Consider the following 19430-nt stretch of genomic DNA (forward strand, 5'->3'; position numbering starts at 1 on the left):
ACGCCTAATTTAAAGGTGATACTTCGCGCTCTCAGCGTGATAAACGAGGAGAAGAGAATACTTTCGAGCTAAGCCAACGAGGTGGGCTTTCTTTTAAAATAAGGACATTGTCCTAAACTGATATTGATGAGAATGGAATATGTGTTATCATGCCTTGATTTGTTTTGTCGTGCCTATCCCTCGTGGCTATGCCACTATTGATTTAATCGAATTCGGATCCTTGTAGAGCCGCAAACTCTACTTGGGTTAGTGTACACCAATGTTAGACCGAGTGTCAGCGTACGGGTTGGCCGGTCTAGTGACCTGGATTGCGGCCGCATTGCTTGTCATGTAGATTGAGGATATGGTAAACGTCGATGTGAAAAATGGTTGCGCGACCGTGATATTTGATAAAGAATGTATTTTGGTGCCTCGGGTCTTTCTAAAGATAAAACCCCGACGGACACTTGGAAATGGCATGATAATTACTATTGTTGATAAAACTGTTTTCGGCATCGAGTCCACTGAGTATGATTATTGTACTCAGCCCTGCATGTGTTTTCCCTATGTGCAGGTTGAGCGGTGACGAGTGGGCGGCGGTGTTAAGTAGGAAATAATAACATGATCTGTTGAAACTCTAAGTGTCGTTGTGTCTCCATACATAACTTCACTTCTCTCTTGATCGCTTCCGCTATACTATGAAAACTTGTGATCTATTGGTTGGGTTAAATTCTTTTATTTCGTGGGAATATTTTGGATATGGAACAGTTGAGATTATTTTGGAAACTTTGATAAGCATTTATTGCGATAGCCTTTTTGGTTGGATTCCATTGCTAAGACATTATTTTTCTCCTACTTAATTGTTCATTAAATGCTCTGGTAAATTGCCTTTAAATGAGACCCTAGACTATGATCTTTGTTGCATTTAAGTCTTCCTAGATAGCGATCGCCATTATTATTGAACCCTAGAATGGCGGATTGTTACATTTAGCTATACTAAATCTACCCTGTAAACTTGCATGTATTTTTAGTGCTAATAAATAGTGCATCAGTTATAATTTATTAATTTGGTATGGATTTTGAAAATTTAATCTGTCACTGTGTTTTCTATTTCTAGACATTGAAGAGTTTGCATTTTTTATTGTTTTATTTTGTGGTTATATTTTTTTGTATGCAATGTGAGTTGTTGGTTTAATTGTGCTATAAAATAAGTGTTATTTTTATGTATTTTAATATGTGTAATTTTAAAATTGAACATTGTTTTAAGATGTACTACTTACTATTTTTATTATATTAATTTTCAAGTGTTAGGTACTCCCTCTGTTTCTTCATAGTTGAGGCGAAACTTTTCGGCACGGAGTTTTAGAAAAAAATGTTGGGTGTGTTAAATAAATAGATAAAAAAATAAGAGAGAGGAAAAGGTAGAGAGAATAAAGTATAAAGTGAATAAAGTGGAGAGAATAAAGTAAGAGACAATAAAGTAAAGTAAGAGAGAGTAAAAAGTTACCATATATAGAAACGACTCAACTATGAAGAAACTTCTCGAAATGGAAAAATGACTCAAATATAAAAAAACGGAGGGAGTACTTATTTATTGTAAAATTTGAACCCCTGTTCATAATTTCAAGATAATTAGCTCAGCTGGTTATGATCGGCGGTGCGGCGCGGCGGAGTTTGGGAAATCAAAATTGTATAGTAAGAGTTTCTTATGCATACATTTTTTTACAATAATCCATTTTTACATTTTGTGATTATACTTTTAGTATCTGTGGCTAATTACATTTTTCTTAAGTTAATTTCTGAACATTGCATATTACATATCATCTGATGCTAATAATGTTAGCTGATCTATGATAGTACTATTAGTAGTTTTTAGAGAAATGATATGATTTGGAGTATGATATAAATGAAGACAAGCAACATACAGGACATTATTATAAAGTAAAAGAAAAACAAACAATGGAGCACACTCGTATAATAAATCAAGCTAGATTGAGCTTAAGAAAGAACTCGGACTTGGAGGTATGGGAATCTCGACAGTTCCCTCCAACATTAGCAGAACTTTCTTCATAGTTGGACGCAACGACGGATCATATTGCACACACCATATCCCTATCTTCACCATCCTCTCCACTTTCCTTTCCTCCACCATTTCATCCCCCACCAGACTCCTAATCTTCCTTGTTACATAACAATCATAAACCCATTCCTCAAGAATCGCCTCATCCTCATTCTGGCTTGAATCAACACACTTCCTGCAGCATATGATCTCCAACAGCATCACTCCAAAGCTATAAACATCTGCTTTCACTGTGATCGCCTGCTTTTGGAACCACTCTGGTGCAACATAGCCCTTAGTGCCTCTTATCCCAGTATACGTATTAGTCTGATCTTGTTTTAGAAGCTTCGCTAGCCCAAAGTCTGATATCTTAGCGCACCAGTTCCCATCCATGAGTATGTTCTGAGGCTTTATATCGCAGTGAATGATCTGCGTCTCACACTCTTCGTGCAGATACAGTATCCCTCTAGATATGTCACGAGCAATCTCCATCCGTTCCTCCCAGCTAGGCTGTTTCTCTTGATTGAAAAGTATATCAGCTAGGGATTCGTTGCTCATGTACTCAAACACCAACAATTTGTTGTCTCGATTGAAGCAGTAACCTAGGAGTCGGACTAGGTTCCGGTGATACATCATTCCAATCATCTTCAGCTCTGTCTGGAACTCTATCTCTCCTTGTGTGTATTCCTTCTCCAACCTCTTCACTGCCACCGTTTTCTGGCCATTCTGCAGAACCCCTTTGAACACCGTACCAGACGCTCCTCTCCCATGCTTTTCCTTGAAGCCATTTGTTGCTTCGGACAAATGCTCAAATTTGAACACTTTCAGCGAAATGCCATCCACTAAGTTAGCACCATCTTCGTTAGTGATCTTGTTGTAGCTCTTTCGTTTCTTGTGAGCGAAGAACACAAAAATTAACAAGGCAAAGACGCCTATTGACATAAGCACAATGCCAATGATGAGGATGTCTATACGCGGCTCTTTCTTGGCTATGATTTTAGTATCAGAATCGCCTCCCGTTTCAGGTACCACAGTTGTATTGAAGCGAACGATAGACACGTTCGAGCTATCCAGAGACCTTCTTCCATATCTTAACGGAAGCCTCTGTTTGTTGCATTGGCTGTGTCGAAAGAAGGCTACTTCACAGTGGCAGTCATCGAGGCATGCTTTGCTGCACTCTTCTTCACTCATCATTTCCGAAATCTCATACGAGTTATGTAACAGCCCACCCTCCTAGGATATAATAAATACGACGACTGCTACCAAAACGGGCTTAAAAGCAACATGAATGTAGGCTAGGGTTTCATTTAAAGAGACCTGACCTAGGTATTAAACGAACTATCAGAGTCGCAAGTCAAAGGTTTAATCAAGAGAAATAAATGAAGGATAAGTACTATAAAGTATGATCAAAACTGAAGGGTTCAATAAATCTCAATGATATCACAAGATGTCTCAAGATTCTAAAACGAAAGGAACAAGTGCAAAATATCCAAATAATACAAAAGTGTTTCAAAGAAAATTCAGCGGAAACGACCAAGAGAAAGCGCAGCTATGTATGGAGACACAACTACGCTTGAAGTTCAAAACACCCATCTTAATTAGTTAATATGCTCAACACCCGCCACCGCTCGTCGTCGTTCAACCTGCACATAAGGAAAACACATGCAAGGCTGAGTATTTTGAAATACTCAGTAAACTCGTTGCCAAAACATTTTATAAATTATGCCACCCTTACCATAGTGAACTCGAGGTTTTACAATAATCAAAATAAATATTTCCATAGATTGACCAATCAAACAACTCTCCAATTTCCTCATCACTTTCCACAATCTCATCATTTCCATAGTGCGACGAAAGTGTGGCCACACTTTTCGCCCACGAGACCGGCCGACTAGCAAGGACGGCTCCCGATCCCCTCTGTGTACACAGCCTGGTAGGGTTTGCGGCCCGTACTCAGACCCGAATTCGTTTATACATATCCATAGCCACTGTAGCCTAATGGAGCGTACTCACAAACTAGGCATCGGGCACACAATATCATCAAAAACAATCACATGCATGGCATAACGTTTCAAACCACCCTTATCTCTCCACTTTCATAAATTTGCAACATAAAAGAGTTTAAGAATAAAGCCCACCTCTACTGCTTAGATTTCAAGTATGTTCTTTCCTTTGATATCCTGCTTCGCAACCGAGGTTTCACCTTTTAATCACATAGGCATATATCAAAAATCAGATTCAACATAAACTCCTAACTCATGCATGTCTCAACGCTTTCCCTTTTCCCATCGATTTATCTTAACATCATCGATCAAGGCCATGTTCATCACATAAGTTCCATTCGCATCTCAACTCTAGATCTAACATCAATATATGTCACACATGAGTATTTTTCCAACATTCACACAACACACACACACACGCCACACACACACACGATGCACACACGCACGTACATATTTTCCATACCCCTTTATCCCACTTTCACTCAAACAAGATGCACGAGGGTTCAAGAATACCGATTAATCGGTTAGAAAGAAGAGGAATCGAGTAGAAAGAAGAAGGTTAATATGAGAATACCTTTTTGAGAAAAACGAACGGTAGAAACGAAGTAAAGACTTGGTTCTTCAAAAATCATGAGGCTCAAACTCTAATTCTTCTCAAAGGTTGAAGGATTATTGTAGTAAAGTAGAAGAAAATTGAGAGAGTGTGGAGAAGAGAGAGGGGGCGAAAATTGTGATGGCTAGGGTTAGGGGTTTCTCTTATTTATAGTGCTCAATAAGATCTTTAGGTAAAAAATATAGAATATTTGGTAAGATTTGATTCTCCATAATTAATTAAAAACAAATATTGTGGAGTAGGGAGGAAGAAAAAGATCTAGGGTTCAAGCATGGGGATTTTCGAAATATATGGCTTTTAATTAGCCAAGATTTTGTTTTGTAAATTTTACGGAGTAGAATAAAATATCACGGAGCAAAATAAAAATAAAAATCTCCCCATTGGGAAAAGAAATAGGCGTGTATTTGCTCCTTTAAATAAGGAATGGATCTTTAATATTAACTAAAATAAGATATGGCAAGATCTCCTTGAGGTATGGTAAGATTTGCTAGAATATTTAATTTTTAATATGGAAGGAAATCAATAAGGGATCAATTAAAAATAAAATAATTCTACCTTTCCAAAAATAGGTGATTTTCGAAAATCACCTTAAAACAATAGGGTTCGATGTTTCTTATTAGGAAATAGAGAATAATTGGGTTTTGGATTTAATTTGGATAAATATCCCAAGAATTAAATTAAATCCGGAAAAAATGGGATTTTCTCCACTAAGGCTATGATTTTCGAAAATTCCAAGGAAAAGGTTATGGAATAGTATCCTAAAAATCTCACTCACCCTTAAACAATTAAATCATCACATAATTTCACCTTTAATTCAAATATTCGCATGCCACGTCATATAATCAACAAGTTTGACTTTTCAAACTTCCAACGCAACCCTAAACCCGACTCGGTCATAACTTCGTTCCTCAATTAATTCACGTCTCCCACGCTCTAAAATTAGGGTTCAAATTTTCGGGGCGTTACAAGTTATCCTCCCATTCTGAGTTTTCGACCCTTCTCATTTCGTATTTCAGTCTATCATCAATTTTGGCACAGCCCTGTGCTAGGAAGTTTCTAGAACAGCCAGCTGTGTTGTTGCCAGACTGAACAGAGACGAAACCGGGAAGACACTAACATTCCGCTGCATTATCCATCAGAGTACAGAAGGCGTTGACTCCGCAGATACCTTTGGGAACACAGACGTCTTCCGTAGATGACCAACTCCTGGCCATGGTGAGATTACCGAGAGACAGAGAGTAGATGCGGAAGATTCCTCCGACGTCAAGCCTCATGAGATTGATGTAGGGAATCCACCATCGCATATATTCTTCAGAGGCAAGGTGCCGTTGAGCAGATAAAGCCGGCCGTCGCTGTCGAGGTTGAGAGAGTTGTTAATGTTACTACCTGCTCTGTCTGTGAATGATGAATAGTAAGAGTTAGGCGCTGAGTCAGGCGTGTTGATAGGATATTGCACGAGGTTTCCATCGTTCTGCATCTTCAGCTGAAAATCCCTCTCCCGTAGTCGGTCTCTGAGGCACTGGAGAAGATCTCTTTCCCCGGCGGGAGGCGCTGGCCGGGGAGGAGCGTGTTGGTCGGGTGGTCGAAGCTCTGCCAGATAATTCTTGAATTTGAATCATAGAGAACGAAGTTGCCGTTGTCATGCATTGACGCCGACACGATGGTTGCGTTGAGGCTGATGACGTCAACGTCTTGGGCTTGTCTTCGGCGGAGGACTAGCCGGCCCTCAGGGGATAGTAGAAGGGAGACGGTGTCATTGGGGATGGTTGGATTGGTGTCCCTATTCGCTGTCCAGACGACGGTTTTTTCGGGAAGAAAGATGCCAACAGCGTAGCTGTTGACGCGTTGGGGGAAGAATCCGAAGGCGTAGAGGCCGGAAGGGGAAGGCCATGTGGAGTTGGAGGTGAGTGTGAGGGAAGAGCCTAAGGTGATGTTGGATGATCTTCTTTGAGCTTCTGCTGATGTAGAAATGAGGAGGAGAAACAAGATTGTGAGGATGGACATTTTTGTCATACTAATAATGAATGCTAATTAGGTTTGGTTATCTTATACTCCCTCCGTCCCCCATTACTTGACACGGTTTGACCCGGCATGGGTTTTAAGAAATGTAATGGAAAGTGTGTTGAAAAAGTTGGTGGGATGTGGGTCCTACTTTTAAAGTATTAGTTTTATAATAAATGTGAGTATGAATGAGTTAGTGGAATATGGGGTCCACTACCAAAAATGGAAAAAAAGAAGTGTGTCAAGTAATGGGGGACGGACCAAAATGGCAAACTGTGTCAAGTAATGGGGGACGGTGGGAGTAATGAAAAATTTAAGTATGAGACGTGAGACTTATTATTACTACTTAAATCATTTTATATTCAGACTGAGTCATTTATAATTAATTTCATTAAATATCGATATGGTTTTATTTGTTGGACCCGAATTTATATATATATAGAGTTGTGATCAATGTCGAACCAATTTTAAAGACCGAACTAGAGACCAAATCTGGGCCATTAGATCTAGTGTTTTTGATGAGATGTGCTGCTGTGTAAATTTTTTCTGCTTTATTACAAGCCCATTTTACTTCATTGTATAGGTATATTACTTCATTCCGTACGTAATACCTTGAAACTACAACATGTTTTTACTTGCTTCCAGTAGGTTTTGAAATGATTCACCATATGCTTCATTCAAATTCATTGACTTGAGTTTTTACTTGATTAACATTTTAAAATGCAATTTATTCAAGTGGGTTTATTACTTCATTCAGAAACATTATTACTTCATTGGATAAGATTTTTACTTCATTCCAGTATGATTTCAAATGCTCTACACATACTTCATTCCAATAATTTATTACATTATTCCATGTGTTTATTAAACCATATCAGCGCCGTGGAGGTGGTAATAGATATTGTAGCGAGAAGAATGGCACGCGACGGCGAAACCGCATTTACGTACTGGAATGAAGTAATAATCCTATTGGAATGAAGTAAAAACCTTCTGGAATGAAGTAATATATTCTGGAATGAAGTTAAATCTTCGTAACATGTTAGTATGACTTTATTACCTTCGAATGAATTAAAATAGGCTCGTGATGAAGGCGAAAATAATTTATAAATTTGTGTATCTCATCCATAAAAAATTAGATCTAAAAACCCTAATTTGGTATGGTTCGGTGGTTCGGTCTTTAAGAGTAGATTTGTGGATAATGCAACTCTATATATATATATATATGCCATTCATTTTTGTAATCTTACGGTTGCTTTTTTGGCCACATGGAATTTAGTTAAATGCTTAAAAATATCGAAAAGGGTATAATAAGAATTCTACTTTTTGATCAGTTATTTCCTTCCATGATTTACGCTTCCCATGATTGTTAGATATATTCTATTAATTTATTTATCTTTCTTAATCTTATCTTTTATATAATTGCACCCCCAAATTAACGCACACGACCATACACATACAATATTTACATAATTCATATGTGAACTCCTCATTTATACTTGCAATTTATCACTTAAGTTTTGTTTGTTTCAAACATTTTATAATGTACATCTTTATTGTTTTAATGTAAAACACCATTACATAATAATGTATATTATTTGATAACTTAGAGACATTCCTCTAAGGTTAACTTATCCATTGGGCTAGAGCATAGTACCCACACTTCCGTAGGTAAGACAGTGGCCCGAACTTAGTTCCCATCCTATAGGGTTAAGCCATCCCTGGGCTAGGGCATGGTACAACCCAGACATCAAAGCTCGTGTCCGTCTTAATTTTTGTTGAATTCATACTGATCGTAATGTACAAATATAGTCATTTAATGTATATGTCTCTTACATTATTTCATGTGTTGTCTACATTATAATACTATCGCATATGATATTTTTATAATTTTACATTACTAATTGCTAAAGATTTCCATTATTGTGAAGTATATTTACCTTACCAAAATATTGGAGCACCAACATATGTATGTTCAATGATAATGTATACGATTTACATCAAGTAATTTAATGTTAGGATCCTCTCTATCCACATTACTACATCATACATGTACATTATTTGATATATAAATATTACATTATTTAGACGTGAATGTACATTACAATCTTTTACATCCCAAAAATCTAAGTTAACATTTTCAAAAGCATTCATTGTTTTACAAAACTAAGTTACAAACCATTCATCTTTTCTATTTCCATCGAACTACAACAAACCCAAAAAAAAGGAAATCCAACACAAGCTGACTCCTCACTGTCAGTGAATTCGACTCGCGCACTCTTTGTACCTATTCATAAACAGATACATTGATTAGCCAAATTTTATATTAATGGACAATACAAATTTTGCATTACCAACAATAAGAAATAATAATATAACGCATCAGTGTGAAATAATGTTAATATTTGATGCAACAATGTGCAAAAGCCTAATGTATGCATATTTACTGTAACCTTATGCTGCCGATAACGTAAGTAAAAAAGGTGTATTAATGTAACAGAGCATTATATAACTCACGATAATGTAGCACATCAGTATGGAATAATGTAAAGTTTTGAGTAAATAATGTACAAATGCCTAATGTAAGAAGATACAGAGGAGCATATAGAGCATATAATGTAACTGAAAGTTTTTTAAAAATGTAACAGATCATACCATAACACACAATAATGTAAAAATTGGGTTGAATAATGTATAGATGCCTAATGTAAGAAGATACAAAGGAGCATATAGAGCAAATAATGTAACTCAAAACATTTAAAAATGTAGATAATACAATAATACAGTATAATGTAGCACATCAGTATGAAATAATGTAAATATTGGGTTAAAGTAATGTACAAATGCATATTGAAAGAATATATAAAGGAGCATATAGAGCAAATAATGTACAACCATTGGTTAAATAATGTAGCTGACGAATTTCCTTTTGAATTTCCTTCTTCTTCAGAATGCTACAGTAATAATGTACGAGCGTCACTTAAAAAATGTAGCATTCCAAACAAATAATGTTTGATATTGATGCTATTTTACAGACTCATTTGCAAACATACATCTAAATTACATTACATTCAACACCTAATTTTGCGAACAACAAAATCAAAATCAATTTCAACATCTAATTTTGACAAAATCAAAATCAAAATCAAAATCAATTTCAACATTAATATTGTATTCTGCATCAATATTGTACGCCCAAAATCAAAATCAATTTCAACATTTTTAATCGAATGTAATCTCGTTGAAAAAATACCTTTGGTTGTATTCTGCAGCAGGCGACAGCGAAATGGTTGAGTAGATTCATGATAAACCGAGTTTGGGTTCACTAGATTTCAACTCATCGACCTCCAATTTTAGACGAATAAGTGCGCACAACTAGAATTTTGAAAGTGGCTCTTGAAATCACGTCGACTCCGGGTTTCACAGCCTCAATCGGCGGCGATTGCTGGTTTCTCTCTGATGAATAGAGGCGGTTAGGGTTTTGGATGTGGGGGAAATGGTGAGTGACGTGAGAGAAGAAAGAGAGTGGAATGAAAGAGAGAGAGGGGGGTATGTGAATCGTCGCAGAAAATATCTCACGTAATTAGCGCACTTACAGTTTTAAAACGTGTGAAATTAATTCAGTGTTTCCAATCTTACCCTTTTAATGTACATTATCGGCCTAATAATGTAACACGGACCATTAAATCTCACCCATCTAAAGTAATGATCCAATGGTTGATATTAGTGTGAAGTTTAAGACTAAGAGAGTGTAAGGACCTTAATGCACCCCTAACCCTCTATATATATATATATATATATATATATATATATATATATATATATATAGGGTTTTGATCTATGCAAAACTAGATTTAAATAAAGAAACGCAAAACAATATCATGCGTAGGGCATTTTTAGGTCATAGTTAGTGTATATTTAGGTCATACTAACCAAGTATGACCTAAAATGAACTTAGCTTGCCATTAAACTCAAATCTTATAATATGACCTAAAACTGGTTAATTATGACCTTCCGTATTTTTGGTTAATTATTGACCATTAGATCATCTAATCCTAGGGCTAAGATTTGGGCTGCATTTCTGGATTTAAACACATACTTATTTTGATCATCACCCTATATATATATATATATATATATATATAGGGGAGTGATCAATTGTTAACTCATCATTTAATTGCTAACTACAACTAATTTAAGGCCACATGATTTTAAAAAACGTGTGGTCTACAATTTGCCACGTGTAATTTTCGTTTTTATTAATTAAATCGAAATTTTTTAAAAAAAAACGCCAAATTAGGGTTTTGAATGAAAATGTCAATATAGTGTTTCGAAAATATCAACACAATGCTTTGAGAATGTCAACACAAATTTAGGATTGACATTGAATATGCTTTATATTGACATATTATCTTAGCTGTATTGACATTAGCCTGTGTACGAAAAATACGAAAATTCTAGATTTTTTTTTTTCAAATTTTGACGCCGGAACATATGCATGTAGTATATCGTTGGAATCCTTATAAAATTATCTTTAATTTGATATATGTTATATGAATTTAAAGTTTTGGGATTTCTTTTAAAAGTTAGTTATAACTAACTTGACATTAATACCCCTATTATTTTTATTGGAATTAATCCTATAGCCTTATTGACGTTTTTGTTGATCGTATTGATATTTTGTAGTTAATGATCTAGGCCTTTAATTTGAATATCTAATGGCTATTATTGAGGTTGTAGTTAGCAATTAAGCATTGAGTTAGCAATATAACACTCCCCTATATATATATATATATGAGCAATATAGATAGTTATATCCTAGTTGCATCCCCACTGCCTATTAAATCCATCAATAGGAGTATATTTCTAGGAATAGTAAATTTCAGCAGTTATGAGTCCACGTCTCTATGTGTCAGTCCGTGGAGCTGCCATCGACGGTCGACCCAACGGTATGATCGGTACAATAGAGACTTGGGAGAGAAGGGATTTTTTCTTGGGGCTTAGTTGATTAAATCCGATAAGCTGTTTTAACTAAAGTATTGGGCTTGACTAATCATTTATATAGGATTGGGCAATATAAAATATAAGCATAATTTAATTCCATGCTGGGCTGAAACAATTTTTGATCCACATGGAGAACGACTCTTAATTGGGTTTTGGACTTTTTGGTAGAAGTACTTTTTAACACTAATAAATATCCCTCGCTCCTGTTAAAAATAAAATATTTTTTTTTGAATTATTTTATTTAAAAATAAAATGTTTTCTAAAGTGAAAATAAGCTCATTTTTATTTTTTCTTTTTTCTTAATTTACTCTCTTTTTAGTAATTCATTAAACAACACTATATAAAATCTCATTCTGAAAACCGTTTCATTATTAATGAGACCAAGGAAATACTATATAGTATTTGGGAAATTAAAAGTAAATAAATTGTAGTACATTACTTTAATAATGTTTCACTTTAATTTATACTTACTGATTTTATTATCAAGATCGACATTTAAATAATATTTCAAATATCACATTTGCTTATTAGAGTATATTATGTGAAAGGGTAATAGCCTAATATCAATATGTTTATCTACTATATGAAAACATACTTTGCAAATTATCTAATTCATAATTACAGTTTCATCTCGTACTTAACTAATTTGAATTATTTTTGTTATACTATAAGTCAAGTCCGCAGGCGCAAACGAAAAGAATTTTTTGAATATTAGATTAAGCAATGTTCATGGCCTTTTTTAATTTGTATATGACTATTTACGTAGAATCTTGGAACCTTTTTAAAACTTTCCTGCTAATTACTTGGTTGTGCTTTCTTGAAATGGTACAATATATTGGACAAAAATATGGAATGGACAGATTAAACAATATTGAGAGGGAGCTTGATACAAAAAAAATGCAAATTATAGATAATTAATCACAAACATAAAATGAAATAAACACATAACCTGTTTATCCGATACAATGTACTATATCTATGTCCGAGGGCGATACTAAGATAGAGATTTCTCTATCTACTATCCGAATGCAAAGAGTTACTCCTTGGTGCAGTACATGATATATATGTTGTCTCAACTGCCTATTAGATACATGATCTATCAATATACTCCCTCCGTCTCCGATTAGGAGTCACACTTTGACCGAACACCGGTTTTAAAAAATGTAAAGAAAAGTTGGTTGAAAAAGTTAGTGAATGTGAGACCTATTTTTTTTATATTGATTTTATAATAAAATGTAAGTGAATTGAGTTAGTGGAATGTGGGACCTACTTACTGTTTATGGTAAAAATGAAGTGTGACTCTTAATTGGGGACGGACAGAATGGACAAGTGTGACTCTTAATCGGGGACAAAGAGAGTATTTTATAGGCAAAGTAAATTTCAACACCTATGAGTCCATAACTACTCTACACATGAATGTGCATGGATTAATGTAATAATGTACTAGGGATTAGCTTCATGGACCAATCTATTATAAACTGCTACTGCAGATGCAGTACATGGTGGATCCATTCCATCAAAAAGCCCATAAGATTGAGAAAAAATTCTATATATGTCAATCACCCGAAATTTGAAGGTCACGCCATAGCGCAAATTAATCCAATCCGCGCAGAAATCGAAGAGGATGTTGAGGGAGAAGAAGCGGCCATTGCCGGTGAGTCCGTATTCTCATTTCCTCTCGCAATTTCCCCATCGTCAAAATCAAGGCATCCGTACCATATGGTTTACGACAGCTCAGCTGGTTGCAATCGGCGGTGTGGCGCGGGGGAGTTTAGGAAATCAAAATTTTATAGTAAGTAAGATTTTCCTATGCGTACATTTTTTTACAATAATCCATTGTGATTATAATTTATACACATTTATTATCTGTGGCTGATTATATTTGCTTAAGTTAATTTCTGAACATTGCATATCACATATCATCTGATGTTAATGTCAGCCTACTCTGTGATAGTACTATTTGTTAGAGAAATGATATGATTTGGATTATGATTTAAACGAAGACTGGCAAGATACATGACAATGACATTACTGGAAAGTGAAAGAAAAAACAAACAATGGAGCACACTCGTATAATAAATCAAGCTAGATTGAGCTTAAGAAAGAACTCGGACTTGGAGGTATGGGAATCTCGACAGTTCCCTCCAACATTAGCAGAACTTTCTTCATAGTTGGACGCAACGACGGATCATATTGCACACACCATATCCCTATCTTCACCATCCTCTCCACTTTCCTTTCCTCCACCAATTCATCCCCCACCAGACTCCTAATCTTCCTTGTTACATAACAATCATAAACCCATTCCTCAAGAATCGCCTCATCCTCATTCTGGCTTGAATCAACACACTTCCTGCAGCATATGATCTCCAACAGCATCACTCCAAAGCTATAAACATCTGCTTTCACTGTGATCGCCTGCTTTTGGAACCACTCTGGTGCAACATAGCCCTTAGTGCCTCTTATCCCAGTATACGTATTAGTCTGATCTTGTTTTAGAAGCTTCGCTAGCCCAAAGTCTGATATCTTAGCGCACCAGTTCCCATCCATGAGTATGTTCTGAGGCTTTATATCGCAGTGAATGATCTGCGTCTCACACTCTTCGTGCAGATACAGTATCCCTCTAGATATGTCACGAGCAATCTCCATCCGTTCCTCCCAGCTAGGCTGTTTCTCTTGATTGAAAAGTATATCAGCTAGGGATCCGTTGCTCATGTACTCAAACACCAACAATTTGTTGTCTCCATTGAAGCAGTAACCTAGGAGTCGGACTAGGTTCCGGTGATACATCTTCCCAATTGTCTTCAACTCTGTCTTGAACTCTATCTCTCCTTGTGCGAATTCCTTCTCCAACCTCTTCACCGCCACCATTTTCTGGCCATTGTGCAGAACCCCTTTGAACACTGTGCCGGACGCTCCTCTCCCCAGCTCTTCCTTAAAGCCGTTTGTTGCTTCGGACAAATGTTCGAATGTGAATACTTTCAGCGAAATGCCCTCCACAAAGTTAGCACCATCTTCGATACTGATCTTGTTGTAGCTCTTCCGCTTCTTGTGAGCGAAGATCACAGAAATTAACAAGGCCAAGATGCCTATTGACATAAGAACAATGCCAATGATGAGGATGTCTATACGCCGCTCTTTCTTGATGATGCTTTTGTGATCGGAATCGCCTCTTGTGTTGGGCTGCGTGGTTGTACTGACGCGAACGAGAGCTATGTTTGAGTTTCCCATAGACCTTCTGCCGACTCTTAATGGAAGCCTCTGTTTTCTGCATTGGCTGTCTTTAAAGAAGGCTGCTTCGCAGTTGCAGTCATCGAGGCATGCTTTGCTGCACTCTTCTTCACTCGTCACATCCCAAATCTCGTACGAGTTATCCTCCCATTCTGAGTTTTCGACCCTTCTCATGTCGTATTTCAATCTATCGTCAATTTTGGCACAGCCCTGCGCTATGAAGTTTCTAGAACAGCCAGCTGTGTTGTTGCCGGACTGAACAGAGACGAAACCGGGAAGACACCGACATTCCGCAGCATTATCCATCAGAATACAAAAGGCATTGACTCCGCAGAAACCTATGGGAACACACTCGTCATCTGTAGCGGACCATCTCTTGGTCATGGTGAGATTACCGAGAGAGAGAGAGTAGATGCGGAAGATTCCTCCGACGTCGAGCCTCATGAGATTGATGGATCCCTGCGTAGGGAATCTACCGCGGGATATATTCCGCAGAGGCAAGCTACCGCTGAGTAGATAAAGACGACCGTCGCTGTCGAGGTTGAGAGAGACATTACCACCTGCTCCGGCTGTGCTTGTTGAATAGTAAGCGGATGCCGCTGTGCTCGGTGAAGTTACAGGATACTGCACAAGGTTTCCATCGCCCTGCATCACCAGCCTGAAAATCCCTCTCCCATAATCGGTCTCGGAGGCGCTGGAGAAGAGCACTTTCCCCGATGGTAGTCGCTGGCCGGGGAGGAGGGTGTTGGTCGGGTGGTCGAAGCTCTGCCAGATGATTCTTGAATCAGAATCGTAAAGAATAAAGTTTCCGTTGTCGAGCATTGACGCTGACGCGATGGTTGTGGAGGGGCTGATGACTTCTACATCTTGGCCTTGCGTCCGGCGCAGGATTAGCCTGCCGTCGGTAGATAGTAGCAGGGAGACGACGTCGTCAGGCACGGTTGGATTGGTGTCCCTATTTGCTGTCCAGACGACGGTTTTGTCGGGAAGAAAGATGCCGACAGCGTAGCTGTTGACATGATGGGGGAAGAATCCGAAGGCGTACACACCGGAGGGGGATGACCAGGTGGAGTTGGAGGTGAGTGTGAGGGAAGAGCCTAATGTGATGTTGGAGTATCTTCTTTGAGCTTCTGTTGCCGTAGAAATAAGGAGAAACAAGATTGTGAGGATGGACATTTCTGTAAGTATGTGTATTGCTTTGCTGCTTTCGTTATTTATCTATTTAAATGGGGATATTGCATTGACTTGACTACCTTTGAAGAGGGTTGATTACTCTACAAATAAAAAGTTTCAGCCATGATTAAATTAAAACCTCTATAATTGGATTAAATGAAATGCTTAAACCCTAAATTAGAATTATTAAAAATTAAATGTTACATGGTGACCTCTATTAAGTAACGAGTAGCGTGCTCTTACATTGACCAACGTGCTCAAGGGTTCGTAACGGCGACAGAACACCGTTGGTACGTGCTCAAAGTTGCGGTTGTTTGCATTTTGAATTTTTAGCTGTAGTCAAAATAACTACACTTGATCCACAAATATGAAAAAAATGGCACGCGTTTTCCATGTAGTAAAGGATCATCTCATTGAGAATAATACCAAGAGATAGGGTGTAGATGCGGAAGATTCCTCCGCGTCAAGCCTGAGGCTGAATGCCTAGGAAATCTACAAGTTATTTTATTTAAATATTTACTCCATGACTTTGATTTGGAAGCAATGTTCACTCTTGTTTTTTAAATGACCTTGATTTTGAAATTAAACTAAGTTAACAGCACTAGATTCTAGAAATTTGACTTGGTCTCCTTAACATGGAACTCGTCAACTCGATTTCTTATACACTAAAAAAACTTACTACTTCGCAAATTATCTAATTCATAATTACTGTTTCACTTCGTACTTTATTAATTTGATTTTGTTTTTTTGTTTTTTTGCTATAGAAGTCAAGTCCGCAAACGAAAAGAATTTTTGTATATTAGAATTAGGGGAGTGTTAGGATGCCACCACCTCTTAAAATAACACCATACCATCATTCATAGCCAATCATATATGCTACATCTTATACATCAATTTTTCTCGGCCAGCAATATCCGACACACTATACAGCAATCTATAAATTGCTGTGTAACTTTTATAATATTGCTGTATATGTGGTGTCACGGTGTCACTTTAAAAAGTGTTGTCATTTTAACACAAACCTTAGAATTAGACTAAGCAATGTTCATTTTTTTTAAATCCTAGGATATGACTATTTACGCGCGTAGAGTCTTGGAATTTTTTAAAACATTCCAGCTTATTATTTTAACATATACTACTTCCTCCGTTTCACTGTAGTTGAGTCATTTTACTATTTCGGAAAGTTTCTTCATAGTTGAGTCATTTCCTTACATGATAACTTTTTTCTCTTTCTTACTTTACTTTCTCTTACTTTATTCACTTTATACTTTATTCTCTTTATATTTTCCTCTCTCTTACTTTTTTATCTAATTATTTAACACACCCAATATTTATTTCTAAAACTCTGTGCCAAAAGGTTTCGCCTCAATTATGGCGAAACGGAGGGAGTATTAATTTTCATTTATAACTTTTTATTAACAAAGGAAAGAACTTTGTCGCAAATTTCAAAGGTATGGTTGTAACATTGAACTTTTTGGCAAATTGCTTTGATAAATTTGGCGAAGGAATTATGGTTGAAAATTAATGTTTCAAATAGAAGAAAATAACTGGTTAAGTTTGGAGCTTCGATGAATATAGCTTTTGCACACTTTCTGTTAGGGAGATATAAAACAGAGAAACAAAAACCGGATATCTGAAAGTCGTGTTTATCACTTTCAGATCAAATCAATTTCGGGGTTCAACCAAAATATTTGATCGGATAAAATTCAGAGTATTAGAAGATCATATGTTTATGTTTTTCGATAATATTGAACCAGAAAATGATCAGAAGAAGAAGAAGATGAAACAGTGCAATGAAACATTGCTACTGTTGGGAGATGAAACCGAAAATAACCGAATTTCAAAGGTTTCCAAAATTGCAATTTAGTCCTTCGACTTTCGGAAATTATATTTTCGGATGAATTTTCGATACAGCTCGACCCCAGCCAGGGGCTCTGCCCCTTGGACCCCGCTACCCGGGGGCGCTGTCCCCGGACCCCCGTTCATCTATCTAGGAGCTTCGCTCCTAATATTATAACGAATTCAAATAAGCGTGCACTCCGCACCTCCATACTTAAATGATGTATCATTATAACAATAACCGATCATTCAAGTTAATCCAATTACACTAAAATATCTAACACTTTCGAGGAGAAAACCATGTGTTGAAATGCTTTACTACATTGCAATTTTGAGTTTTTTTGTTTTTTAAGTTGATATTTGGTTGTGCTTTCTTGAAATGGTACTTATATTGGACACAAATTTGGAATGGACGGATTACGCAATATTAAAAATGAGCTTGATACTAAAATAAAGGGGAAAAAAAAATGCAAATTACAAATAATCATCACAAACATAAAACTAAAATAAACAAATGACTTGTTTATCCGATAGAATGGAGTAATCCTTCTACCCTACGGAAGATGATCCACTTTCCTTTATAGTTTGTTCCATTTAAGATGATTCATTACTAAAATTGAAAATACTTTTATCTATACTTTATTCTCTATCTGACTTTACTATCTCCATTTAACACACAAAAAATGTTGCATAAATTCCCATGACGCTTAAGGAAGGGGTCATCTTCCTTGGGACGAAAGGAGTACTGTATTCATGTTTGAAGGCGATACTAAGCTAGAAATTCCACTATCTACAATTCGGATGCAAGTTATAAAACGAGAAACAACTCCATATATATATAGGCAATATAGAGAGTTAATAATACATGATGTGTTGTCTCAACTACCTATTAAATGCATCAATAAATTTATAAGCATTGGTAATTTCAGCACGTATGAGTCCATTACATACAGACTATAGTATATACTCTTCACTTGAACGTGCATGGATTAATATAAAAATGTAAGGGTTAGCTTCATGGATCAGTCTGTTGTAAACTGCAAATGTAGATGCAGTACATGGTTGATCCATGTAGCACCATGTAGGGTAGAGGGATCCATCGACCTGAAAGCCTATGAGATTCGGAAAATCCTATATATATCACTGTGTCAGTCTTTGAAGCTACCGCCGACCCAACTGTTTGATCGGTACAGTAGAGACTAGAGGGATAAGGGATTAGGCCATTTTAAATCTTTTTTCTTTGGGCTTATTTGAACAAAATCGGATAAGCTGTTTTAACTTTAGTATTGGGCCTGATTATTCATTTATATTGGATTGGGCAATATAAAATCTAAGCCTTTTTTAATTCAGTGATGGGCTTAAAGATATTTGGATCCACATGGAGAACGACTCCTGATTGGGTTTGAGACGAATACATTTGGGAAATTAAAAATGACCAAATCCCATTAGTAATATTCATCTTTGATTTTGCACTTACTGATATTTTTATCTAATTTTTAGATATTATGTATGCCATGGATACTATATG

General features: G+C 36.6%; 1 protein-coding gene and 1 pseudogene across 1 annotated transcript; both read right to left on the bottom strand.

The window, feature by feature from the left end:
- Positions 1-1961: 1961 nt before the first annotated feature.
- Positions 1962-6670, bottom strand: LOC148932131 (G-type lectin S-receptor-like serine/threonine-protein kinase LECRK3; annotated as a pseudogene).
- A 6999-nt stretch (positions 6671-13669) lies between these two features.
- On the bottom strand, positions 13670-16066 carry LOC125202080 (G-type lectin S-receptor-like serine/threonine-protein kinase LECRK3). The gene has a single exon (XM_089063410.1). It carries the CDS (start codon positions 16064-16066, stop codon positions 13745-13747), a length of 2322 nt encoding a protein of 773 aa, XP_088919536.1. The 3' UTR covers positions 13670-13744.
- Positions 16067-19430: the final 3364 nt, after the last annotated feature.

The sequence above is a fragment of the Salvia hispanica genome, chromosome 2, assembly GCF_029641045.1.
Source record: "Salvia hispanica isolate PSC_SH4W2 chromosome 2, Shi_PSC_v1, whole genome shotgun sequence".
Lineage (NCBI taxonomy): Eukaryota > Viridiplantae > Streptophyta > Magnoliopsida > Lamiales > Lamiaceae > Salvia > Salvia hispanica.